This window comes from Podarcis bocagei, assembly GCF_964188305.1.
Source record: "Podarcis bocagei genome assembly, chromosome: 6".
NCBI classification, from domain to species: Eukaryota; Metazoa; Chordata; class Lepidosauria; order Squamata; family Lacertidae; genus Podarcis; species Podarcis bocagei.
This window is the reverse complement of record NC_138130.1, coordinates 93499809-93526650: the sequence shown is the minus strand read 5'-3', so window position 1 is coordinate 93526650 and position 26842 is coordinate 93499809. Positions and strand designations below refer to the sequence as shown.

The 26842-nt window shown below is 44.7% G+C and overlaps 2 protein-coding genes across 2 annotated transcripts in view; one reads left to right on the top strand and one right to left on the bottom strand.

The window, feature by feature from the left end:
• Window positions 1–8167, top strand: part of NAALAD2 (N-acetylated alpha-linked acidic dipeptidase 2) — a 35355-nt gene extending 27188 nt beyond the window's left edge. The window contains exons 15-19 of the mRNA XM_081197353.1: window positions 440–530; window positions 1354–1618; window positions 3610–3691; window positions 5101–5193; window positions 7062–8167. Of these exons, the coding sequence (XP_081053479.1) occupies window positions 440–530; window positions 1354–1618; window positions 3610–3691; window positions 5101–5193; window positions 7062–7251 (721 nt within the window). The 3' untranslated portion in view covers window positions 7252–8167. The remainder of the gene's footprint in view (window positions 1–439; window positions 531–1353; window positions 1619–3609; window positions 3692–5100; window positions 5194–7061) is intronic.
• Window positions 8168–8371: 204 nt separating this feature from the next.
• Window positions 8372–26779, bottom strand: CHORDC1 (cysteine and histidine rich domain containing 1). Its single transcript, XM_081197425.1, has 11 exons — window positions 26551–26779; window positions 19771–19820; window positions 19164–19220; window positions 17789–17949; window positions 16022–16122; window positions 15679–15737; window positions 11864–11934; window positions 11640–11745; window positions 10914–11033; window positions 10415–10477; window positions 8372–9554 (listed from the first exon to the last, which is right to left on the bottom strand). Exons 1-11 carry the CDS (start codon window positions 26612–26614, stop codon window positions 9402–9404), a joined length of 1005 nt encoding a protein of 334 aa, XP_081053551.1. The 5' UTR covers window positions 26615–26779; the 3' UTR covers window positions 8372–9401.
• Between the last annotated feature and the right edge of the window lie 63 nt (window positions 26780–26842).

Sequence of the window (26842 nt, the reverse complement as noted above, 5' to 3'; positions counted from 1 at the left end):
AACAGTTTATTAACTGCTCTTTAAAGTCACACATACTGTAAAGAGCAGTTCAAAAATTGAAGGGAAAATAAATTAACTTTATAAACAAAACATGTCTTTGTTTTTAGACAAAGGAAACAAAGCCGCGAGACGTTTTCGTCTTGCGAAGCAAGCCCATAGGGAAATTTCGTCTTGCGAGGGAACTCGAAAACGGAAAAACCTTTCGTCTAGCGAGTTTTTTGTCTTGCGAGGCATTCGTCTTGCGAGGTACCACTGTACTTTTTTTCCTAAAAAAAAACATGTTTAGGGGTACTCTCATTTTCCTTCTCATATTGAAATACTGCCCCTCAAGGCCAAACTTAGATTCACAAAATGTTTAGGGGTATGCGTACCCCTGCGTACCCCCAGAAAAAAAGCACTGGATCTAACTATAGCAACGTCTTCCCCTCTTTCTGGGCAGGATCAGCAAGCTCGGATCAGGCAGCGATTTCGAAGCTTTCTTCCAGCGATTGGGGATTGTGTCTGGCAGAGCCCGGTACACTAAGAATAGGGTAAGCCGAACAGCCTGTCCGAAAGATGACATCCCTCTGTTTATTTCTGGACAGCTGTGAACACACCACAGCAAGTGGGTCTCCTTTTTTATTTTTGGGAAAGCTCCCAATGGGGGGAAAATGGACAGGGAAGCACTAATCCAGTCTTCTGCAAAGAATTGTAAAAGAATAAAGCAGCAGTCCACTGCACGCTTACCTGGGAAAAATCATAAGCCCCGCTGAGTGGCAGAGCTTTTGAAAAAGGTCTCAGTTTCCATCTCCCTGCTTGAAATACTGGGGTGCTGCTGACAGTCAGTGTAGACATTATGGAGGTAGATGGACCAATGGTCTGACTCTGTATAAGACAGCTCCCTATATCCCTGTGCCCAATTTGCCCCTTAGTGCTTGATCTTGCCTTTACCAAACTGACAGTGAGCCGAGTTGGACTGGGCCTGTGATGTGGGGAAACTTTAATACAGTGGTACCTTGGTTCTCAAACTTAATCCGTTCCAATCCTGAAACTGTTCAAAAACCAAGGCGCGGCTTCCGATTGGCTGCAGGAGCTTCCTGCACTCAGGCAGAAGCCATGTCAGAAGTTCAGCTCCGTAAAACGTTCGCAAACCAGAACACTTACTTCCGGGTTTACGGTGTTCGGGAGCCGATTTGTTCGGCAACTAAGCCATTCGAGAACCAAGGTACAACTGTAATTGAGTTTCCACCTTTATTAGAATCATAGAACTGTAGTTTGAAGGAACCCTGACGGTCACCCCCTTCAATGCAGGAATCTCAACTAAAGCATCCAGGAAAGGCACATTTGACCCATATCTTTGCTCTCCTTTTCCAGAAAGTAGACAAATTCAGTAACTACCCTCTCTACCACACCACGTACGAGACCTTTGAATTAGTTGAGCGGTTTTACGACCCCGAATTCAGGAAGCAGCTTGCCGTTGCTCACCTCCGGGCGGGCTTGGTCTACGAACTGGCCGATTCCCAGGTCCTTCCTCTCCGTTGCCAAGATTATGCAGAAGCGTTGAGGACCTACGCCGACGAAATCTACGGCGTAGCCAAGGGGCACAAAGCGCAGCTGAGAACCTACCAAGTATCGTTTGGTGAGCCTGACGCAAAAGGGGTACAAAGTCCGTACAGATGTGCTTCATGTTGCTACGGGCCTCTGTTAGCGACAGATGTTGGTCACACCCACACGTTTAAAGCACATAGGTTCCCCCCAGAGCATCCTGGAAACTGAAATTTGTTATTTGGAAGACCGTATTCCCTCCTGTGAACCTGTCTGGGTTCCGAGATCTTCAGAAGATCTCTCGGTCCTACCACCCTCACTGGGACGCTTGGTGCAGGAGAGGGCCTTCTCGGTGGTTGCTCCCAAAGAACTCTGAAACTCCTTCCCTGGAGGAGCCAGACTGGCTCCCTCCTTGTGGTCCTCCCACCAGCAGGCAAAGACCTTCTTCTTCCAACAAACTTTGGGAAACTGACTGCTTTTAATGAAAGGGCTGGTGCTGTGCTATTTTTATGGTAGTTATTTGTACGTTTATATATGTGTATCTATAATAATCACTTTAATTCTATTAATGTTTCATCCTTTTTTTAATGGCATTTCCCCCAATGTTTTTAGTTGTTCCTATTTTAATTGTAAGCCATCATTGTAAGGGGCAAGGCTATAAAAAAATATTATAATAATCATAATACTTCTGGGAATTGTAGCTCTGTGAGAAGGAAGCTACAGTCCTCAGGATTAATATTTTTTTTTGGGGGGGGGGAGTCATCTGCTTTAAATGAATAGTGTGGAATCATGAATCTGGCAGGGAAGCCGGAGCTAAAGTATCTCCAAGAAATGGTTGCCCAACATCTGCTTGAAGACCTCCAAGTCTGGGAGAGTCCACTACCCCATTTGGAAGTTGGTTCGGCTTTAGAACTGCTCTTACAAAAGGTAAAGGGACCCCTGACCATGAGGTCCAGTCGTGACCGACTCTGGGGTTGTGGCGCTCATCTCGCTTTATTGGCTGAGGGAGCCGGCGTACAGCTTCCGGGTCATGTGGCCAGCATGACTAAGCCGCTTCTGGCGAACCAGAGCAGCACATGAAAACACCGTTTACCTTCCCGCCAGAGCAGTACCTATTTATCTACTTGCACTGGTGTGCTTTCAAGCTGCTAGGTTGGCAGGAGCAGGGACCGAGCAGCAGGAGCTCACCCCGTCACAGGGATTCGAACCACCGACCTTCTGATCGGCAAGCCTAGGCTCTGTGGTTTAACCCACAGCGCCACCCACGTCCCTTAGAACTGCTCTTACTTTCCAAGATTTTCCCCTAAGGCTCAGTACAAGAACGTAAGACAAGCCTGCTGGATCAGGCCAACGACCCATCTAGTCCAGAATCCTGCTCTCACAGTGGCTGAACAGATTCCTGTGGGAAGCCTGAAAGTTGGGCATGGGCGCAAGAGCACTCTGTCCATCTGTGATTTCCCTGCAACTAGCATTTAGAAGTGTAATGCTTCTTTCAGTGGAGATGGAACATAGAACATAGTACTCACTGATAGCCCAATTCTCTATGGTAAAAAGGTAAAGGACACCTGGATGGTTATGTCCAGTCAAAGGCAACTATGGGGTTGCGGCGCTCATCTCGCTTTCAGGCCAAGGGAGCCGGCGTTTGTCCAGACAGCTTTCCAGGTCATGTGGCCAGCAGGACTAAACTGGCTCCGGTGCAATGGGACACCGTGATGGAAGCCAGAGCGCATGGAAATGCAGTTTACCTTCCCGCTGCAGTGGTACCTATTTATCTACTTGCACCGGTCTGCTTTTGAACTGCTAGGTTGGCAAGAGATGGGACAGAGCAATGGGAGTTCACTACATTGTGGGGTTTTGAACCGCTGACCAGCAAGCCCAAGAGGCTCTGTGGTTTAGACCACAGCACCATCCTCTATGACAGCATAGTCAATACTGAACTAGATCTGATTGGCCAGCTTAAGGCAGCTTCCTGTTTGTTTGGAACTGGAGGTGACCAGGATTTAAGCCTGGGAATCCCTGAAACTAAACTGTGAGCTTTACTCTTTTCTAAATTAGGAAATTGGCTTATCAACTCTGTATTTGCAGATCCTCTCTTTTCTGCTGTGGCTAATTTCACAGAGGCAGCTGCTGATTTTCACCATAGATTATCACAGCTTGATCAGAACGAGTGAGTATGTGTTTGCAAAACTGGTTTTTCTTTTTTAAAAAAATAAACAGATGGAATGCGCTACTGTTCAGCATTTTTCAAATACTCTATTCTTAAGAAATTTATGTAACGGAGATGGAGATCAATGTTGAGTCGCAAGACAAACACAAGGCACATTTAAAAGCAGTAAGCAACTAAAAAATAAAAATAAATGGTTTGGGGTTAATAAAGAGCCTGGCAAACTTAAGTCCATATCCCTGATTTGCAAACCACAGTTTACTTGGAACCAGCATTGCATTTCCATCGGACCCAAGATTCCTACAGTGTTGCTGAAATGAGAATGCCTTTATGCAACTTAAGTAAAGATGCAGGTGCAGCTACCATCACTTGTATTCTTCTTCTCCTCTTCTTTAGTGATCACTCATAGCTGAGTAAGATTGTCTTCCATAAACACGGTTTTAACAATGAGTCCTTAAGTGACTGTGGAGGCCAATTCTGGACCCACACGTCCTTCCACAGTGGGGACATTGCTTTCCGGGCGGGAGTTGATCATGATATGGATTTGCCAAGCGTGCCTTCCTCTTAGCACGTTTCTCCCTTGTGTCCTGAGTTCGAGTGTCTTCAAAGCCCATGACACCTTTGGTAAAGGCTATTCTCCAATTGGAGCGCTCGCAGGCCAGTGTTTCCCAGTCGTCAGTGTTTACACTACATTTTTTTTTTAGATTTGCCTTGAGACAGTCTTTAAACCTCTTTTGTTGACCACCAGCATTACGCTTTCCATTTTTAAGTTCGGAATAGAGTAGTTGCTTTGGAAGACGATAATCAGGCATCTGAACAACATGACCAGTCCAATCAAGTTGATGTTGAAGAATCATTGCTTCAACAGTAGTGCGGCTCGATAAATTTATATATGGAAACAAAGCCACAGAGACCGCTTCTGTATGTCACAGGCTCTGTTGACAGCAGATGGAAGGCAGGTGAGCAGCTGAGTGGGTGAATGAAAAAGCAAGGAAAGGCAAAACAGCCTGGATCTTCTAAGCAACATGATTGCTAAAAATACATTAACTTCAAAGCTGGTTGGAATGTAGTATCACACACTTTAGGAGAGAGCCTATGGAAAGCAGAACATTAAGCTAAAGCGTATAATCATCTGATGTCATACAAACTTACAGATCTAAGAAAGGACTGGACAAACTCATCGAGGATAAGGCTAGCATTGGAGGTAGCATATAGCCTGGAGACAGTAATGGGCATAATGTCTGTCTTCTACCTCCAGGCTGTGTATTTCTGAAGACCCATCGCTGGGTTATTGTCCTTTTGCTGCGCTTGTGGGCCTTCCCAGAGGCATGCTTGACCATTGGAAGAAATAGTCATTGGTGTGGTCCAACAGGGCTTTCCTATGTTCTTATGATGTCTCTCTCACTTTACAGCCCCATTGCTGTGCGGATGGCGAATGATCAGCTGATGCTTCTGGAGAGAGCATTTATCGATCCCCTTGGGTTGCCAGGCAGGCGATTTTACAGGTAAGCCATCATAACACAGAGAGGGGTTGTTTGCAGGGCACAGGGCAGGAGACCTGTTTCCCCGCTCTCTCAGACAAATGGATTAGAGCTGTGGTTCCCCACCTCTGACACCCAACAGACCACTCAAAATTTGCTAATGGCCTTGGAGGGAGGGGGTGGGGACTTAATAGTTTTTTCTGCCTTTTGTAGCAATTGTAATGTTCTGGGAAAGACAATTCATGATTTTTAAATTTTATTTTTTTGTTGCTTCTTTTATTTCAACAATGCTGTATTTCCTTGTATTACAACCTGAATTCCACGGAACTCAAAATTGCAGTACAATAAAAAGCAATGTAAGAAAAGAAGCAATAAAAGTGCTATAAAAATCCAGCATATATATTTAATATGTCATGCAGCAGACCACCTGAATGAAGCTCACAGACCATTGGTGGTCTGGGAAACCTTGAATGAAGGTACCCATTTCCCCACACACTCAATGCCCATAGTTACCCCAATAGGAGGACAAGTTAGATAGCTTCTAAAAGCAATGTTTTCTGTGATAACAGTTGAGCAGATGGATGTGGAACCATAGTTAATGCCAGCAAGGAAAAAGAGGGAGTGCCCATTCCAGAGACAGCATTTATTATTATTATTAGAGTAGTGCCCCGCAAGACGAATGCCTCGCAAGACGGAAAACTCGCTAGACGAAAGAGTTTTCCGTTTTGGAGGTGCTTCACAAAACAAATCTCCTATGGGCTTGCTTCACAAGACGACAATGTCTTGCGAGTTCCTGCTGGTTTTTTCCCCCTTCCCCCCTTTTTCTAAGCCGCTAAACCGCTTATCAGTTGATCCGATCAGCAGATAAGCCGCTAAAAGCAGCTAAAAGCAGCTAAAAGTCGCTAATAGCGCTAAGCCGCTTATCAGCTGATCCGATCAGCAGATAAGCAGCTAAAAGCCTCTAAAAGCCTCTAATAGCGCTAATCCGCTAATCCTTCAATGGGCTTGCTTCGCAAGACGAAAAAAAAAACCGCTAGACGAAGAGAATCACAAAACGGATGCTTTTCGTCTTGCGAGGCACCACTGTATTATTATTATTATTTATATACCACTCTTTATCAAAGGATCCCAGGGTGGAAAGTAGGGAGTTGGGAATATGCACTTCTGCATCTGCAGATTTCCAAACCAAAAATTAAATGCTTTTGCATAGTCCGAGTGATGTTGACCCCTCATGTGAGCAATGGGCACCCTTACCGACCACATACTGCACTAAAACCACCCAGGCGACTAAACACCTAGCATTGGGACAGGTCTTTGCCAACCTATCTTGCCAGTAATGTCTTGCACAATTTCTAAGCCAGGTGCTGCTTAACTCAACTCATAAAACCCAAATGCCTGACAGGTTTTCATTTACTGGGCTATACATTAAGGTCATCAGCAGTGGTCCTTTTCCAGGGAGGGGAGGCAGTGCTGTAAGAGGAGAGGGAGTATTCTCAATTGTAGTGTCCTTGTTTGCGCAGCTGATCCCCAAGAAGGTTCAGATAGCAGCTGTGCCATTATCATTTGCGTCAGGAAAGATGTATTTTAATTATTTCAGGCTTCTAAAATGCTCACACTTGTGCTGCTTTAGTGTAATGCTCTCCCTGAACTGTAGCTTCTGATGTTTTATTGCTTTGGAAAATGGCCCTAGGAACCCTATAAAGGTCCTGCAACAGAAATAAAGACTTTGGGGGGTTGTAGTCAGCTGTTTTACTCGAGTAGACCCACTGAAATTAATGAAACAAATTAGGTCCATTAATTTTAATAGGTCTACAGTGACTAAAACTTGGCTAACTTCCTGCAAGAATTTGCTTGCTTTATTTTTTAAAAAAATGTGTTCCCTTGCCCCACAGACACATCATCTTTGCTCCAAGCAGCCGCAACAAGTATGCAGGTGTGTCCTTCCCTGGAATCTATGATGCCATGTTCGATATTGACAGCAGGACAGATCAACGGAAAGCTTGGGAGGAAGTCAAGAGGCAAATCTCTATTGCAACGTTCGCAGTTCAGGCTGCTGCAGGAACACTGAAAACTGCGTTGTAGGATAGTTGGGAGCAGCAGGAACGAGAACAGAAACAATCTATTTGCAATGCATGCCCAGAAAGCTGATTCTTCTCAACACGGACATAATATTCAAACAGCAGCACCGTGAGGCTACTTCCCTTGTCATGTTCAGTGCTCATGATCAGAAAGACCCACCAGAAAGTTTGACTGGAGGGGATGGAAAGTTAGACTGCCCCCCTCCAAGGACCTTGGAAGAAGGGGTGGGATAGACACCATTAACAAATGGACTTCGCAAGAGATCTTCTTTGCTGCTCATCTACACTTTCAACCCAGACTGATGACAATAATACTTTTTAATCAGACAGTGCTACTTCTGGCAGTTTTAAGCATTCACTCACATGCCATTTCTAAGCTGTCCTAAGCCAGCTCTAAAGCTCTCGTTTATAGCATGGGCCAAGACTGAGAACATTTCCAGCAAAGTGTGCAGCTGCCAGTGATTTTGATAGCCACAGTGGAAGAATTATAAGTTTTCAGCACCAGCCACCATTTAACCTTGCCTGGAACAATATTTCACTCAGAAGCCCAGCTGAATCCATTTCACCTTGCATTCATTTGACGCTACTCACTAGTTCATCTAATTCCACTCCTCCTTCCCTGACAGTTTGCAGTTTCCACCTCTATTCTACCAACAGTGATATATGGCTTGCATGAAACACACAAGACTGCAGCTGAGCTACCTTAGAATAAATCCTCAAAAATCATAACTCAGACGCTACTGGAAAGAGGGTTTCCCTTCAAAGCTGAGTAGAAGAAGCACCTGGATGTAGAACAAAAATGAAGAGTGAAATGACTTTAAAATTCTATTAAATGTTCAGCGTGGTTGTGACTACAGTTACCCATTTAAAGAAGCACTATGTGTAACCACTCTTAAAATAAAAAATATCAGTGTACCTTCTACATCGTTTTACCACCATAAAGAAAGCCATCAAGGTGTGCAAGGAATGTTTTCTGACTGGGGTAGGCAGAACAGAAGGCAGGATGTTAGACCAAAAGTAATATTTACTGAATTTGTTTAACTGAACTCCTAATACATAACCAAAACTTGTTCAAACACTCATTCTGCTCACACTGTAGAAATCAGAAACTGAATGAAACCAGCTCCAGGTTAACTATTTATTCCATAAATTTATAAAAAGGTCTGAAGGGATGAGACCTTTAACAAATGTTCTTCATCAACAAAAATTAAACACACATCCATGCAGGGAAAAAAACACTAGGAAAAGAAGTTGGTTTTTGTTTTTTAAAAAAAGAACCTTGATTTTTTTTTTAGGTGTTCCAGACACCTACTTTTTCCAGTTTCCCTATACAAATGAAATTCACGGCCGCAATATGGAAAAACTCATTTAACTTAACCACTGTTGTATATATATCTTTTTAATCCTCATGCTATAATTTAAAGCGAGTAGTTGCATTATTACACAGAATCAATTCTTTTCAAGGCAAAACAATTAAAAAGCACAGGCTGCTGAAGTGGTGACTTGGCTGAGTAACATTTCAAGCACTGAGAAAATCTTAACACAGTGTGGACCACAATATGAACGTATGTCGATGCTGAACCAGGATGCACGTACAGCTTTGGAATTCTAAAACTAAAAGTCGTGGTCCAGGGTTGATTGCTGCAGCAGCTGCCAAAACTGACAGCTGTATTAGGTTGTGAACATTGAGCCTGGCCCTACGCGCTGCCAGTAAGCACCCCTGATAGAGTACTCACAGTAGAACACAGCCATAAGCAAATAAAAGGTTGCATAACACTGCCCTACAATAGGGAGGAATAAACAAACAACTTCCTCAGCCCTTTTCTGGTGTTAAAAACAGGGACTTGCCAGGGGGAGAGAACCAGCGAGCAACGGCAGTGCTGAGAAGGTGGCAAAGGGCATCTTCCTCGGGTGCCTGTGGCTATTGGTTCCAACTGCTGCTGCTCACACCCACAACACTTCCATAAGCACCAGCCTTAACTGTCTGGGGAAGATCCAGTACAACAAACAAAACAAACATTGTGCTACTGAAAAGCCTAGAACTACACCCAATCTGGAATGCAACTTTTTTTGTGATTATGCAGAAAATTAAGTTACATTAAAACAGCAAAGTCACCACTTCACCAGGGGCAAAAACTGGCCTCTTCTCAGATTTCAAGCTTGCGCCGCAATTTCTTGCTGCTCTTTTGGTTTTACTTTGGATACTGGGAGTTCCAAGCCTGCCCATAGCATGGGCTCAGCTTTCCGCATTGTGAGCTCAATCTTTGTAGCCGTCATATTTACGTAACTCCTTTTCACATCAATCACCTGGAAGAAGACATGTACATTTCAGTTTACTACTTAACTGCATGCCTGATTAACACTACAGAATTGAGTTTTTTCCAGCTTGCTGCTATAAAGTAACTGCTTTTAAAAACAAAGAAGCAAAACCCAGAAAAAATATTGTAACTATTCGTAAGAGAAAATTTAAACATTGCCCTGTGTAACGTAGGACTAGAAAAATTAGCCTAAGTGTAAGGTCTAATGAATACAGATAAATAAGTGCTTCCCCGTTGACACATGTTCCAAGATACAAGTTGCCTCCTATGTTGAACACACACCCCTGACTGTTTTGCGCACAGATTATGCTGCTATCAAGGAAAGAGTGAATTGTTTAAGAGCAGGCATTTACTTAAGAGCATTTTGCTCTAAACCAGATACTTACTAATTCAGTCAAAACTGAAAAGCAGAAAGTTATGTTCAGGAAACTAAGCATAGAACTACAGCAAGACTGAGGAGCAGGAACGGCTTTAAATTACTCATCACAATGCCAGGATTTTTATTTTTACACAAAAGTAGACTATTTTAAATGCCTCAGGTTTGCAATAAATCAGAATACAAAAGGAACAAGGAAAGTGTAGATTTTATGATTTGTATCTTCAACTGCATTGAGATTAGTAGACTATTGAATGAGAGGTATTCTGTAGTTAGCATCTACTTATCCAACTAAGTTATACTCAGAAGTTAGTCATGTCCATTAATTTCAATGGATGTACTCTGAGCAGGACAAATGCAAGATATACATATCTTGTAGTACTTAATCTTGTCACTTAATCTTGCTACAAGCGCCTGGTCGTGATTTTGAACCTGCCTGAAGTTTACTTGAATGCAAATATGTATGTACTTACACCCCATAGATTCAGATTCTGATTAAATTCCTTATCACCTTCGAAGACAATATGGATATTTAACTGGAAGAGAAGGAAAAGATTATGCAGTAGCAGTAGTAGCTAAACATGCAGTATTTCAGCTTGCAATGCTAGAATGCAGAGGGGGTTTTGCCCAGGTGGGAGTTCCATTCATTCATTCACTCACTCACTCACTCACCCCATAAAATTTATACATTGCTTGATTGTGAAAAAGATAGAACAGTACACAAGATAAAACAGTAAAATCAAGAAATATTTACAACCCTGCTTTAAAACATACAAATGGTAAAATGCTAAAACAGGTTAAAATTACCTAAACTTTCTACGCAGCTGAGTAAGCTCGTCTAAACAAGAATGTTTTTAGCAGGCGCCGAGAAGAGTACAGTGAAGTTTCAAAATGCAGGTGCCACCACAGTAAACAATCAATTTGAACTTGGAGTTAAAACGGGAACAATACAGGCTAATTAGGGTAACTCACCACCGTGCTATTTGCTTCTACATGACTAAGTTCAGGAACGGAATTCTTGGCATAAATAGAAATTGTCACTTCACCTCCAGTTTGATGCCAATCGTGCCTGCATGGAACCACTTTTTTCTCCTGTAGGCGATTAGAGTTAAAGACACAAATCATGGTTTCAACCCATTTGCAAATACTTTCCTTGCTACTTATCTTTTTCCAAAGTACACTGGGCTCTATGGAGGCATAGCCTAAGACTCTTTCCATACCGATTCTTAACAATTCCTTCAATGTCATTGTTATTGCACCCCCCCCCCCGCCCCCCAATGTTCTATGGCTGAAGCCAGAAGCTCACTTTAACAGGATGGAAAGCGAGTCAATGTTTCAGCATTTGTCATCATTTTACAGTATATAGCCTAGGTAAAAGAAAACAAAAACAGAGAAACCGACAGAACCACGTTTCTGAAGAGATCTTTAATTAATTTGAGGCACAACTTCTGTGTTATGGTTCTATATGGTTAGTTGCTCCACTAAACTCTGTGCCCTCTGTTTTATTCTGCAAAGTCCAAATATTGTCATCTCACTGCATTCAAGTCGTTGTTGTAAAGTGAAAGTTGATTGACCAATGATGGAAAAAGAAATATTCAAAGTTTCATACACAAGTCAGTCTATCCAAGCAGGTGTATTAATGTTTAGCAACACAGGTAAGAATAGTAAGCTATTAATAACACAGCCCTTGCTACTTACAGCATCCTTCTTAATCCATGCATGTATTCCTGTCGCACAACCCTCTTGAGACAAGAAAGTATTGAAGTCTGATGTTTTCCTCTTGCAGCAACTCCAGTATTTCATCCTGTGTATTAAGATTTAAAGACTCATATAAACAACTGCAACAAAACTAATCTCAAGTTTCATTGTGCCTAGCTAGCGGATGGTTAACAGAGAATTCGAGGAAGACACATACTACTAACCCTTCATGGAATATAGGGACACCTGCGTGGTATGTACATGTTTCTTCCATGCTGTGTGGTCCTTCAAATGTCTAAGGGAAATAATAATAACAGACAAATAACGTTTTACTAGTCATTACATTAGATTATCGCTTTACAGCTTCCACCCAACAGCTGAGGTAGCCGCTTACAGTGCAATCCCAACCACATCTGCTCAAAAAGTCTATAGAATTCAATGGAGCTTACTCCCAGGTAGGTAAATTTAGGACTGCGCTTGTATCAAGTAGAAGCTCGGTTTCCTCCGGTTGACTGGTCCAATCAGTGCCAAAGCATTCGTTTGGGGGTCTAAGTAGAAACTTGTAACAATGCCCCCCACCTCCCACGTGACCCATAACATGACCCATCCCATCCATGCAACCTTTTGAGTTATGAAAGAGATTTCTCCTTTAATTCTAAAATTACGCTTTTAACATTTCTGAAACTACACCATGGCACCATAGCCCACAATGGGACTCTTCTGCCATGCTCTCAACTCCCTCTATTTTTGTGCTATTTTTGTTTTAACATCTAAGCCTGAAGAATATAGTCTTACAACGCTTGCTGACTATTTTGTAACTTTTTAATTGGACCTAGGAAAATCTCTAATATTAATATGCCTGGGGTTTCCTTTCCTATCCTAAGAGGTTGTACTGTGTTATGATTGTTTTTAAATACCGTATTTTTCGCACCATAGGACGCACTTTTCCCGTCTTAAAAACTAAGGGGAAAAGTCTGTGCGTCCTATAGAGCGAATGCAGGGAGGAGGCAGGCAGGAAAAGCCCTCAAGAGCCCCACACAAGCTTCGCGCGGCTCTTGTGGGCTTTTCCCCAAGAGGGAGAAGGGACTGACGCCGCCAGTCAGTCCCTTCTCCCTCCTCTAGAAAAGCCTTGCACAACCTCTCCAGCCGGGGGGAGGCTTCGCAAGGCTAAAGAGGAAGCCAGGGCAGCGAGCGCGATGCATCCCGTTCGCTGCCCTGGCTTCCTCTTTAGACTTGCGCGCCTCTCCAGCGGGGGTGGTGGGGGTGGGAGGCTTCGCAAGGCTAAAGAGGAGCCAGGGCAGCGAGCGCGATCCATCCCGTTCGCTGCCTGGCTTCCCCTTTAGACTTGCGCGCCTCTCCGGGGGTGGGGGTGGGGAGGAAGCCAGGCAGCGAACGGGATGGATCGCGCTCGCTGCCTGGCTTCCCCTTTAGACTTGCGCGCCTCTCCGGGGGTGGGGGGGGGTGGGAGGCTTCGCATGTCTAAAGGGGAAGCCAGGGCAGCGAGCGCGATCCATCCCGTTCGCTGCCTGGCTTCCCCTTTAGACTTGCGCGCCTCTCCGGGGGTGGGGGGTGGGTGGGAGGAAGCCAGGCAGCGAACGGGATGGATCGCGCTCGCTGCCTGGCTTCCCCTTTAGACTTGCGCGCCTCTCCGGGGGTGGGGGGGGTGGGAGGCTTCGCATGTCTAAAGGGGAAGCCAGGGCAGCGAGCGCGATCCATCCCGTTCGCTGCCTGGCTTCCCCTTTAGACTTGCGCGCCTCTCCGGGGGTGGGGGGTGGGTGGGAGGAAGCCAGGCAGCGAACGGGATGGATCGCGCTCGCTGCCTGGCTTCCCCTTTAGACTTGCGCGCCTCTCCGGGGGTGGGGGGGGGGGTGGGAGGCTTCGCATGTCTAAAGGGGAAGCCAGGGCAGCGAGCGCGATCCATCCCGTTCGCTGCCTGGCTTCCCCTTTAGACTTGCGCGCCTCTCCGGGGGTGGGGGGGGTGGGAGGAAGCCAGGCAGCGAACGGGATGGATCGCGCTCGCTGCCTGGCTTCCCCTTTAGACTTGCGCGCCTCTCCGGGGGTGGGGGGGGGTGGGAGGCTTCGCATGTCTAAAGGGGAAGCCAGGGCAGCGAGCGCGATCCATCCCGTTCGCTGCCTGGCTTCCCCTTTGGACTTGCGCGCCTCTCCGGGGGTGGGGGGTGGGTGGGAGGAAGCCAGGCAGCGAACGGGATGGATCGCGCTCGCTGCCTGGCTTCCCCTTTAGACTTGCGCGCCTCTCCGGGGGTGGGGGGGGTGGGAGGCTTCGCATGTCTAAAGGGGAAGCCAGGGCAGCGAGCGCGATCCATCCCGTTCGCTGCCTGGCTTCCCCTTTAGACTTGCGCGCCTCTCCGGGGGTGGGGGGGGTGGGAGGAAGCCAGGCAGCGAACGGGATGGATCGCGCTCGCTGCCTGGCTTCCCCTTTAGACTTGCGCGCCTCTCCGGGGGTGGGGGGGGGGTGGGAGGCTTCGCATGTCTAAAGGGGAAGCCAGGGCAGCGAGCGCGATCCATCCCGTTCGCTGCCTGGCTTCCCCTTTGGACTTGCGCGCCTCTCCGGGGGTGGGGGGTGGTGGGAGGAAGCCAGGGCAGCGAGCGCGATCCATCCCGTTCACTGCCCTGGCTTCCTCTTTAGCCTTGCGTGCCTCTCCAGCCGCAAGAGATCTACCAGAGGTAGATCTTAACCCTTGCCTCACCTGGGAGCTTCTCTGGGCAGGAATTCCCTCAGCTTAAGTGAGGTGGGGGAAGTGTGGCAAGTAGGGGGGTACCTACCTAGACACTGAAGCCACATGTCTCTCAGATGAAAATTGGGAGTGGGCATTGTGTGAAGTGCTCTGATGGTGTTTCCTGCTTGGCAGGGGGTTGGACTCGATGGCCCTTGTGGTCTATTCCAATTCTATGATTCTATGATTCTAAGTGGCTGTGGATCTCCTGCTGCAGAACTGTAGGACTGTATAGAGTTGGGAGGGCCACCTGAGGGTCATCTAGCCCAGCCCCCTCACAATGTAGGAATCACAGCTAAAGAACGCCAGGCAGATGGTCCCCCAACCGCTGCTTAAAAGCCTCCAGTGGTGGAGACCCCAAACACCTTCCGAGGTCATAGAATTGCAAGGTTGGAAGGGAACCCCAGGAGTCTGTGCTGTTTTATTAGCCGTGACCCCCGCTAATTGATTTACGAACCACGATTAGCGATTTATTAGCTGCCCGGCACACTTCCACTCCAGCTCTTCCGTCACGGTTCAGCAGAGCTTCGCACAGCACCCGGGCTTCCCCCGCAGCCCCAAGAAGCTCTGGGAGAAGCAGACAGGCTGCGCACAGCCTGTCCGTTGCTCTTTGTGGCTGGGGGGAGGGATATTTTTTTCCTTGATTTCCCCCTCTAAAAACTAGGTGCGTCCTGTGGTCCGGTGCGTCCAATAGAGCGAAAAATACGGTAGATTAAAAAATTTTGCATGCTGTTAATTTTGTTGAAAGTTGCCTGGAGACTAACTGATGTTACATGACTGAACTAAATTAATAAGAAATGATTTTCTGAACAGTCTCTGAAAGCCATAAATGTTTACATGTGCCAGTGCTGACCAAACACATGACAAAATTCTGATGGAAGTGTAATGTAGAAGCTTACACAATACTTTATAACTGTAAAAGAAATGAGTAACAGCTCACATTCTTGGCAGTGCAAAAAGACATGCCCATACAAATATCCCTCACCTGTACTCAAGAACTATATGCTACAATAATTACTGGTGCGTGCCGAGAGACGTCATGCAATATTGGGTAATGTGATCTGTACTGAAGTGATAACTTACTGATTGGTTTTATTTATAAAGATATTTTTATATTGCTATACATAAAATAAATCAAAGGAACTAACAACATACATACATATATACAATAAATCTAAAATCCAAGACCACCTAATTCCCTGCATAAGCTTGGCAGCAAAGAAAAGTTCTCAGCAACTTACAAAAGGATGGGGAACTAAGGGGGTTTGAAGTGTGGCACATTTCCATAACATTGAGAAATTTACCTTTTTACAGCCTGCATTTTTACATGGAGTCCCAATCTTTATCTCATCACTATCATCCTCTGTAAAACAGGAATAGTTTGCTTTATAAGTCTTAAGAATTCACTTTCTTTTCTAAAGAAATGAGCAGAACTCAAGCATATAGGAGAATACAAATGACATTTTCTACCCAAGATGTTTATCTTTCAGGAACCGTCTGCTATACAGACAGGATACTTCCATGTTCAGTGCTCTGAACTCCAAGGAGGGGTTCAATAATAATAGCAATAGATTCACTGAACCTATCTAGCACTGAGCTACAACACACTCAATTAGGTAAAAACATGAACCCTATCAAGCTATATACCATTTTTTATTTCGTTTCCCGACGACAGCTTTAGCTTCTCTAATGCTTGCTTCAAGGAAGCAGATACTTTCAGCTCCAAGCAGCTCATCGGCTCATCTGGGCTAAAGAAAGAAGAGGGAATAAGTTGTGTTACTTTTTAATGTGACAAAAACAATTCGTTTCAAAATACTTATGAAGTCTTCTAGAACACGGGTTTTTACAGGTGCATTAGGACAGATAAATAGGCTGCAGCCTGACCCAAGGTAGTTTGCACCAGCATGCACACATAAGTGCTGTATAAATACAGTGGTACCTTGACTAAAGTCCAGTCTATTATAAGTCCGTTTTGGACTAAGTCCAATTGCAACCTGGAAATGAGTACTCTGGGTTCAGTCATTTTTTTGATATAAGTAGGGCCCAGTTGTTTTAGGGGTCGCTTTTCATCGTCTGGTTCCTGTTGAGTGTGTTTCATTTGTTAATTGAGTCCCTTGCTGCTAATCAGAGGCTTCCTGTTGAGTCTGCCAGCTGTTGCAACACAGAGGTGATATTTGGAGGTTTCGTTTTTGCTCTTTTTTTTGCATTTTGGTTTGTGTGGCTTTTTCGGTTTTTTGACTGTGACGTCGTTTTATGGGACCGACCTGTGACTGTGAGTTGTGACTTTGTTTTTGTGACTTGTTTTTGTGACTGTGTGGAACCCAGTTCAGCTACTGGCTGATTGTGTGACTGCAGAAATGGATAAAAGCCCCCCATTCAAACAATGACTATCATCAGTGCACATAAGAAAAACAATTAATGGTAATTTTTTTTCATCTACAATACTGTCATTTTTATTTTATAGTACAGTACATTGATTATTGCCTTTTATGGATCAATAGTCTCCTTAGACAGTAAAATTCATGTTAAATTGCTGTTTTAGGGGGTGTTTTTCATTGTCTAGAACAGATCAATCCATTTTCAATTACTTTCTATGGGAAAGCACACCTTGTTTTAAGTCCGCTTTGTTTTAAGACCGGACTTCTGGAACGGATTACAGTCTTAAATCAAGGTAGCACCATAAATGGAAAAATGGGGATTATAATTTGGATCTGACTAAAGGTGCACCCAGGGTCTGAAAAGGTTGAGAAGTACTTTTCTGGAATTTTCATCGAGAACTTTCATATGAACACAGTAAGCTACCATAGCAGCTTGTATGACTGGCCCCTCAAGCCCAATACTGTCTAGCCTGACAAGGAGTGGCTCTCCAATACCTTTCGCACTCTTGCCTCCAGGTCCTTTAACTGGAGGTGCCTGGGATAGAATGGCAACTTCCATTATGAGAAGCTTATGCTTATTCCGTAAGCTATAGTTGTTCTCTTTCCATTTCCCATGACTTTCATCTGTGCAAACTCTAAAAACAGCAAACCAATTCCAGTCCCAGAGAAGAGGAATAAGCCCCAAGACCCAGCAAAGGATGCTCAGGCTCTGGAGGAAGAGAAATGGCTCTGCTCTCCTATACATGGTTCAAAGAAGCTCTGCCATCTGACTCAAGAGTTTCATCACTACTGGATGCATATCATTCCCCCCAGAGACAAGAAGCACTTCTTTCCTTTGCCTGATATTTGGTCACAGAAACAAGGCACCTTCTGACTGCATCCTGAAGCTGCTCAACTGCAAAATATACACATAAAGCAGGTTTTAACATTATATATCCACTCCCAAAACGCTGGAAAATGGGGCATATATATGTAAGATAGATAGATAGATAGATAGATAGTAATTTGGCACAAATGCCCGCTCTCAGGACAATACCTTGGCCTCTGTATTGCTTCCACAGGCTTTGGTGCCTGAATTATGTGTTCTTGAAATTTAGGCTTCAGGTCAGCTAACTCCTTTCGCTCAGAGGTAGTTTTAACTTCAGGTTTGACAGGTTCAGGGGGCTTCTCACTATTATGGAAGCCCTTTGTACAGCCCTGATAACAACAACAATAATAATGTTATTATTTATACCCCGCCCATCTGGCTGGGTTTCCCCAGCCACTCTGGGCAGCTTACAACACATAAAATCATGTATGTATTACAGTAGTAACAGTACCTAACGTTGACTGTATATTCAGCTCTAACAATGCAATTTCTTAAGCTAGTTCTGCCACTTCAGCGCTTAATATTTAGAAGTAAATACTAGGGTTAAGTACAGACATTCAGATCAACTTCCTCCCATCAGTTTCTCAAATGCAGCAGCCTATGGTCTTTTAAGTTATTACATGCAGGCCTGTGCAGACAGGTACACTCGCCCCAAGCCTCAGAGGGCTAAGCTGGCCGGGGGACCTGTCGGACCATGACAGGAACAAGACTCCTGCCCCATGCCTCAGACAAGCTCAGCACAGCCCTGCACACACACATGGTTTTAAAGGTCTTCCATACCTATTAGAATCATACAAACTAATAGCAGATTCAGTTATTCTACTGTCAATCATTATCTAGCCCAAACAGTAGCATTCATGTGTAAGAGGGAAGCAGCAGGTTCAGGGAAGCACAACAAAATATTTAGGGGGAAAACCAAAGAGCCTAGTGAGGCCTAAGCATGCACGGTGACCTTGGAACAGAATGCTAGGGAGAGAAATGAAATGGAGTAACCTGGAAAATGGCATGGCTAGCACACACACTACAACTTTTGATTCAGGCCTCTCTTTTATAATCAAAATGTCAAGAAATAATTGAAACACCTGCAGAGAAGACACACACTTTCTTCACTTGAAGGCAGCTGATTTGACTACTCCATGTCAGTGGCAAACAGCTGTATAACATCTACAGTGAAGCTACAAGCAAATGCAGGTTTTTAGAACCTGATTTTTCTAAGTGTGCCTAGAGCAACCTGTGGCCCTAATGTTGCCTATGCCAGGCATAGGCAAACTCGGGCCTCCAGATGTTTTGGGACTACAACTCCCATCATCCCTAGCTAACAGGACCAGTGGTCAGGGATAATGGGAGTTGTAGTCCCAAAACAGCTGGAGGGCTGAGTTTGCCTATGCCTGGTCTAAGCTAAAATGCAAGCCAGAGTCTAGCAACAACAGGAAGGCCACATGCTGCCCATTCCTGTTCTAAGGGATTCCCACCCCCTCAAATGAGCAACTTTCAATTTTTCATTTGTAGTAAAATACAACCATTACAAATTATTAATACATACCACAATGCTTAAGAAGTCAGAAAAGTCTGTTGTCCTTCTTTTGCAGCATGACCAGCCCTGTAAGATACAAGCCATGAATTTACCATCTTAACATCAAAAACAACTAAGGAGAAAAAAGTGAATGTTTCCCCAATGTGAGATAACAAAGCTACACGAAAAGACCATAAATTATTCAACAGCTGGTACAGCAATGTAGGGCCCAATCTTTCAAATTCCCAAGACATGTTATTTTTAGATAAAGTGATAATCATCACTTTGTTAAAAAGCAATAAAAACTTACTAAACATTCCAACCCTGGTATCCAGCAATACACAATAACAAGTGTCACCAACATACTTTGGGAGAGATGTACTGTAGCATAAGGTTCAATAGAGACCTGGAACGTGTTTAACACAATGCATTCAAGTGATCACTGCTGTCTGGAACAGCTTATGTTTCTATAATAACTAAACAGGGTAAATCTTTTATTTCAAGAAAAAAGTGGGCATTCCACCAAACTCAAGCAGATTGATACATCAAAGGTCACGAAGGGAATTGAAATATTGCCATGAGCATGATTTAGTTGAAGTTTTGGAAGGCTTTTCAACAATTATGTTTGTACACCTACTTTAAGAGCATCATGAAAGACTGGTACTCCTGGGTGATAGGTACAGGACTCTAAAAGAAGGAGAAAAAAGGATTAGCAGAGGACAGCAGTGATACCATCCCTAAAGCTACAAGTTATATTTAGCAAAGTAAGTTAATCAGTCTTGTGATTGCTGTCAATATTTTCATATTCATCAAGGCTCAATATCATGTAGCAGCACACTGAACACTTTTTCAGTTGGAAACAGAACACAGAATTCAGGAAACACAAGCGGTTGTTACAAAATACTCCCTTTGGACGTTTGTGTGCTTTCCTGGATGACATGTTATCTATAAAATCCAGAAATGAATTGAGGCATAAAATTAAATATACATTTTAATAAGTAGAAATACCCAGCCTAAACTATTAGGTGGATTTGTAGTTGGGTTGAATGACCAAATCCAAAGAGTGCTCATTAATGGTTCCTCACCGTCCTTGAAAAAAGGGACAAGTGGAGTGCCACAGGATTCTGCCCTGGGCCTGCTGTTGTTCAGCATCTTTATGAATTAATTGGATGAAGGAATTGAGGAGATGCTCAATTCTGCCAATGACACCAAACAGGGGGTAGGGGATGGGTGGACAGGTAGGCAATACCGCTGAATACTGAACTGGTTTCAATATGACCTAAACAGATTGGAGAACTGGGCCCAAACTAACAAAATGAATTTCATGGGACAAATACAAGGTTTTAAACTTAGGCCGAAAGAACCAGCAGCACAAATAGCAGACCACAATATGAACATGAATCAACAATGTGAAGCTACAGGGGGGAATGCTAACGCTACTCTAGGTTGCAACAACAGAAGTACAGTGTCAAGGGAAGTAATTGTACCACTCTATTCTGCCTTGGTCAGACCACACCTGGAATACTGTGTCCAGTTCTGGACTCCACAATTTAAGGAGGATACTGACAATCTGGAATGTGTATAGAAGACGGCAACCAAGATGATCAAGGGTCTGGAAACCAAGCTTTATGAGGAATGGTTGAGGGAATTAGGTATGATTACCCTATTAAGAAGGAGATAGGATAGCTTCAAATATCTAAAGGGCTGTCACATGGAAGATGGAGCAACTTCTCCTACTCTGGAAGTTAGGACCTGAACAAATGGCTTCAAGTTATAAGAATGGAGATTCCAACTAAACATCAGGAAGAACTTTCTGAAGGTAAGAGCTGTTAGATAGTGGAAGGACTCTTCCAGGATGTGGTGGACACTCCATCACTAGAGGTTTTAAGGAGAGGTTAAATTACCATCTGCCATGGATGCTTCAGTTGAGATCCCTGCATTGAAGGGGGTTGGACTAGATGAGACCCCCAGGATCCCTTCCAACTCTATAATTATATGATTCTATGACCCAGCTCCACTGGCACTGCCTATATCACATACAATTGAAACATGAATACCATACAAGAAAGAGGTCACGGCTAGGATTCAAGTAGAGTGTTTTGGACTTGTATTTCTTTAAGCACTCTACTTGTAACTGATGGGGATTTCAAAGGAGAAGGGCATTTAAAAGATGAGATCCTACCAGGTGTGCCCAAATCATTTGACATGCCTAAAGTAGGTCTTTGGATTCCAGCTTAAGTGTTTGCAATGGACTCATGTACCACTTCTTAAGCGTGCAAACAAGTTTCAAGGAGCTACATAACACTTTTCCAGAACAAGTAACCAAATAAACATAGGGCAGTTTTGAAACCCACAATTTATATATAAAGTTCCACAATCCAACACTAAAATACTTGCCTGAAATGTCTAGGCAAAGCATACTTTGTGGAGTGAGGAGAAAGAGGAAATGGACTGTCTCTCTCTTTCTTACCTGTTAGTCATTTCTTACCCCACCCCCCTGCAGGATTTGCATCCTGAAAAGTGGGATGTAAGTAATTATAAATAAGAACTTGTGCCCACTATCCAGGCAGTAGTAGTTCAGGTACAGTTCAGGTGATGCACGGCAAGCACTTATTCCTCAACAGGAAACACAATACAGCATCTCAACTTCACATGAAAGTAAGGCACCTTAAACATTAAGTTTCTATTCCAGCAAAACACCTGACATATCCAGACCTTTCCCCATCCAAGAAGTAGACAACTTCAGAAGCAGTCTGCTGATACAATTAAAAATTTTCCACAGTCTAACTTCAACATATCTTTCTTCCTAAGCTTGCCAGTCAAACAAAAGTACTAACAGAATCTTTTACTAATGACAGTATATTCATATGATGCCTTTCTCACCATCCAGACCACACTGTAATACCAGCTTAGTGGGTACAGATCTGCTGTCTTAGCAGCAGGACCAGATGAGTTACTAAATGCCAGAAAACAAGTGAAAAACAGGCATTATTTGCTTTCTGGAACTCATATAAAGTGTGAAGCCATTCTGACAACAGAATCCCCATGCTTAGTAGAATATATACCAGTAAATTCAGAAGAAGTCGAAATGCCAGTTCTATTATATACTTGTTCCAAATAAGAATCATTAACTTGCTTACAGTTCTATCATACGTAGCACAGACCCAGTTGCTTCCAAGTTCAAGACGTCTTATCCTGTTATGATAAACAGTATGCCCAGTGCAATCAAACCGCAAAACATTAAATATAATATAAAATAAATTAATCAGCATTTTTTTTACAATACTGAACATGCTACTGACATTCTTAGTCCTAACACTGAGCTCTTTGAAGTGAAAAAGTTGTTACTGATCAGTATCTACAGTAGAACATCTGAATTACTATGGGTGTACCAGTCTAGATGGAAAAAATAAGCAAATTGCAGGTGCCACACATGTAATTATTCTAATGACTAACAGGAGTCTCAAAGGTGCTGAGAATTGCAAAGATGAAATGTTTGGATTTCTTCACAGTGGGACCACATTCATATCCACACTCAACTCTTCCTTCTTCTGCTCTTTTCAGTAATGCCAGATCACTTATGTCAGGCGTGGTTACCTTTCACCCACCAGTAGTTGCAATAACTCCCATTGGCCCCAGCAAGCATGGCCAATGGCCAGGGATAATGGGAGTTGTAGCGCAGCAACATCTAGAGAAGGGATCAACAAACTTTTTCAGCCGGGGGCTGGGCCACTGTCCCTCAGACCTTGTGAGGGGCCAGACTGTACTTTTTCTTGGGGGGGGGGGGACGATGAATTCCTATGCCCCACAAATAACACAGATTTGAATTTTCAATAAAAGGACACATTGTACTCATGTAAAAACACCAGGCAGGCCCCACAAATAACCCAGAGATGCATTTTCAATAAAAGGACACATTCTACTCATGTAAAAACACGCTGATTTCTGGATCGTCTGTGGGCTGGATTTAGAAGGCAATTGGGCCGGATCCGGCCCCTGGGCCTTAGTTTGCCTACCCATGATCCAGAGGGCCAAAGATTCCCTTCACCTGAATTACACAGCTCCACCCTGCTTCAAAACCACTCCTTACATCAGTCCTCATTCCCCACTAAAGGAGCCCATATGTGTAACTGCATTTACTTGCAGTCACCCTGTCATTCGTTCATTCCTCCCTCTCCACTAGTTTATTATGGTTGCCCCCTCTTACTTCATTGTTCCCACCCGCTAGACCAAATTTACAGTTTAAGCTTGTCATGGTAAGATCACAGAATCAGATTTGGAGGCTAGGTGGGTTGTAAGCCCTTTGGCCCACCCACCTCCCTGCTCAATTCAGGAAGTATGGAGTACTGTATGTGTTTCGCTATGTTAGTATAATGCCATATTGTGATACCACCTCTCAGGGTTGTATGCTGTAAGTTTCCAGGGTGAAATCATAGATCTGTTATTTTTAAAACACCACTTGAACGGTGTTGGAACAGGGTGAAATCATAGATCTGTTATTTTTAAAACACCCCGCTTGCACCCCAGGACTCTGCATTCTGCATGGGCATTTGTATCACATGTGCTACTAAGGCTCATCTCAATGTTGCTTTGTAACTCAAGACCAGTATCAGTGCATGGCAACAAAACATGATGTTCCCAAAACAAGCACAAAACATTATCCATGCCAGGAGAGGACAAAACAACTGATGCAGGGTCTTCTCTATTGTTGACTTAAAGCCCTCAGAAACTATCCTGTTCCCACAGAAGTATTTGAACAATGTTGCTGATAAGCAGCACAGAGCACCTGCTGTATCTTAGTTCAACCTACGTGATATGGGAGAGGAGGAACACATTATTCTAATACAATTTAGTGTCAAACAAGTATTTCTTCTATAGGTCTTTTACACATACATTTGTTACATTTATAACCACGATGCTATGGGGAAAGAAGAGTGTGCAAGTCGTACATAAACAAACACACTTTCCAAGTAGCCCTATCACTATACAGTATTAGGAAAAAATCTGAAAGAGATACAATACAGTGGTACCTCTGGTTACAAATTTAATTCGTTTCAGAGGTCCGTTCTTAACCTGAGGTGCCACTTTAGCTAATGGGGCCTCCCGCTGCTGCCGCGCCACCGCCGCACGATTTCTGTTCTCGTCCTGGGGTAAAGTTCTTAACCCGAGGTACTACTTCCGGGTTAGTGGAGTCTGTAACCCGAAGTGTTTGTAAGCAGTCAGTGCAGATGATACTGAGCTAAATGGCCCAATCGTCTGTTCCAATTGAAGGCAGCTTCCTATGCTCCATGGTCACCCAATGAGCTTCATAATAATAATAATAATAATAATAATAATAATAATAATAATAATAATAATTTATTATTTATATGCCGCCCATCTGACTGGGTTGCCCCAGCCACTCTGGGAGGTGATGACGAGGGGAGAAGCTGACCCTGGATTTGCCTGGTCCTAACAGGACACTCAATTTCCCCTCATTCCTGGGCTGCCACTCATGCTGGCCAGGACTAACAGGAGCTGGGATTCCAGCCCGGCCATGGAGGGTGAGGACTCATCAGGTTGGGGGGGGGGGGAGAGAGAGAGAGACAAAGACTCCTCTAACCACTTGTTTTGATGGTAGAATCAAGGGAAGGGAAGGAATGCATGTAGGCCACCTTGAGCTCCTTGGAGAAAAGATAGGATATGAACAAAACACATATCTATAAAGCATAGAATAGCGGGTGAGGACATGCATAGGTGCATGAGGCTGCAACACTCCCTTGCATGGCCTCAGGCCTGTCACTCCTCTCTCCCTCTCTCTTAGCCTGGCCCACCTCACGGGGTTGTTGTGAGTATGAAATCAAGGGGGGGGGGGGAGGAGAGATCTGTGCAGCTCCCGACCTTGAGCTCCTTAGAGAAAAGATAATATATAACAGAATACAACACACACACACACACACACACACATATATACAGTATACGGGATGAAGACACACGTATGTAGGGAGAGAGAGCGAGACTGCTCTAAGCACCACACCACACTCCCCTGAATGACCTTAGGCCAGTCAAGAGGGGGGAGCTCTGCATAGCCCCCCCAGCTCCTTAGAGAATAATATATAATATAAACACACTCACACAGAGTATATGCAACGGGATGAGGATGTGTGTAGGGAGAGAGCGCGAGACTGCTCTAACCACTAGGCCACACTCCCTTGCATGGCCTCAAGCCAGTCACTCCTCTTTCTCTCTCAGGCTGGCCCACCTCACGGGGTTGTTGTGAGTATGAAATCAAGAGGGGGAGGGAGATCTGTGTAGCTCCCAACCTTGAGCTCCTTAGAGAAAAGATAATATATAACAGAATACAAACACACACACACACACACACACACACACACACACACAGATATATATATGCACACAACGGGATGAAGACACATGTTGTGTGTAGGGAGAGAGAGCGAGACTGCTCTAACCACCACACCACACTCCCCTGAATGACCTTAGGATAGTCAAGAGGGGGGAGCTCTGCATAGCCCCCCCAGCTGCTTAGAGAATAATATATAATACAATATAAACACACACAGAGAGGGAGTATATGCAACAGGATGAGGACGTGTGTAAGGAGAGAGCGCGCGAGACTGCTCTAACCACTAGGCCACACTCCCTCGCATGGCCTCAGGCCAGTCACTCCTCTCTCCCTCTCAGGCTGGCCCACCTCACGGGGTTGTTGTGAGTATGAAATCAAGAGGGGGAGGGAGATCTGTGTAGCCCCCAACCTTGAGCTCCTTAGAGAAAAGATAATATATAACAGAATACAAACACACAAACACACACAACGGGATGAAGACACACGTTGTGTGTAGGGAGAGAGAGCAAGACTGCTCTAACCACTACGCCACACTCCCCTGAATGACCTTAGGCCAGTCAAGAGGAGGGAGCTCTGCATAGCCCCCCAGCTCGTTAGAAAATAATATATAATACAATATTAACACACTCACACAGAGCATATGCAACGGGATGAGGATGTGTGTAGGGAGAGAGCGCGAGACTGCTCTAACCACAAGGCCACACTCCCTCGCATGGCCTCAGGCCAGTCACTCCTCTCTCTCTCAGGCTGGCCCACCTCACAGGGTTGTTGTGAGTATGAAATCAAGGGGGGGGGGAGATCTGTGTAGCCCCCAACCTTGAGCTCCTTAGAGAAAAGATACACACAGTATATGCAACACACACACAGTATATGCAACGGGATGAGGACATGTGTAGGGAGATAGAGCGAGACTGCTCTAACCACTATGCACACTCCCTCGCATGGCAACTCTCTCTCTCTCCACCCCCCTCTCTCAGCCTGGCCTACCTCACGGGGTGGTTGTGAGGGCGGAGTGGAGAGCAGAAAAGCTAAGATACCATTGTAATAGAATAATATCCTATTATTCCTCACCGTCCACGTTGGCCTCGGGGTCGAAGCGCTGCCCGCAGCCCCGGTTGTAGCACAGCAGAGCCATGGCCGAGAAGCGACGAGGAAGGAGCCGGCGGTTGCGAGCGGAGAGGGAGCCGAGCAGAAGCCGCCGCTGAGCTGACGGGAAAGAAAGAGGCTCTCGCGCGCTCTTTCCGGAAAAAGCCGGGCGGAAGCTTCGGCGCGGGAGGGGGGGACCCTTCGCGAAACTTCGGAGGAGGGAATGCTCAGGGCGCACGCGCAGGGCGCTTCGGCCGGCGCGAGGGAAGGTGGACTG

What these genes read in the sequence shown, in the direction of transcription:
- CHORDC1 (XM_081197425.1), bottom strand. Translation starts at nt 26,614, where the DNA reads ATGGCTCTGCTGTGCTACAACCGGGGCTGCGGGCAGCGCTTCGACCCC. An exon ending in CTGACTTCTTAAGCATTGTG is followed by an intron (nt 17,950 to 19,163) that starts GTATGTATTAAT and finishes TGTTGTTATCAG; the next exon opens with GGCTGTACAAAGGGCTTCCA. An exon ending in TAGAAGCAAATAGCACGGTG is followed by an intron (nt 10,478 to 10,913) that starts GTGAGTTACCCT and finishes CTTCTCTTCCAG; the next exon opens with TTAAATATCCATATTGTCTT.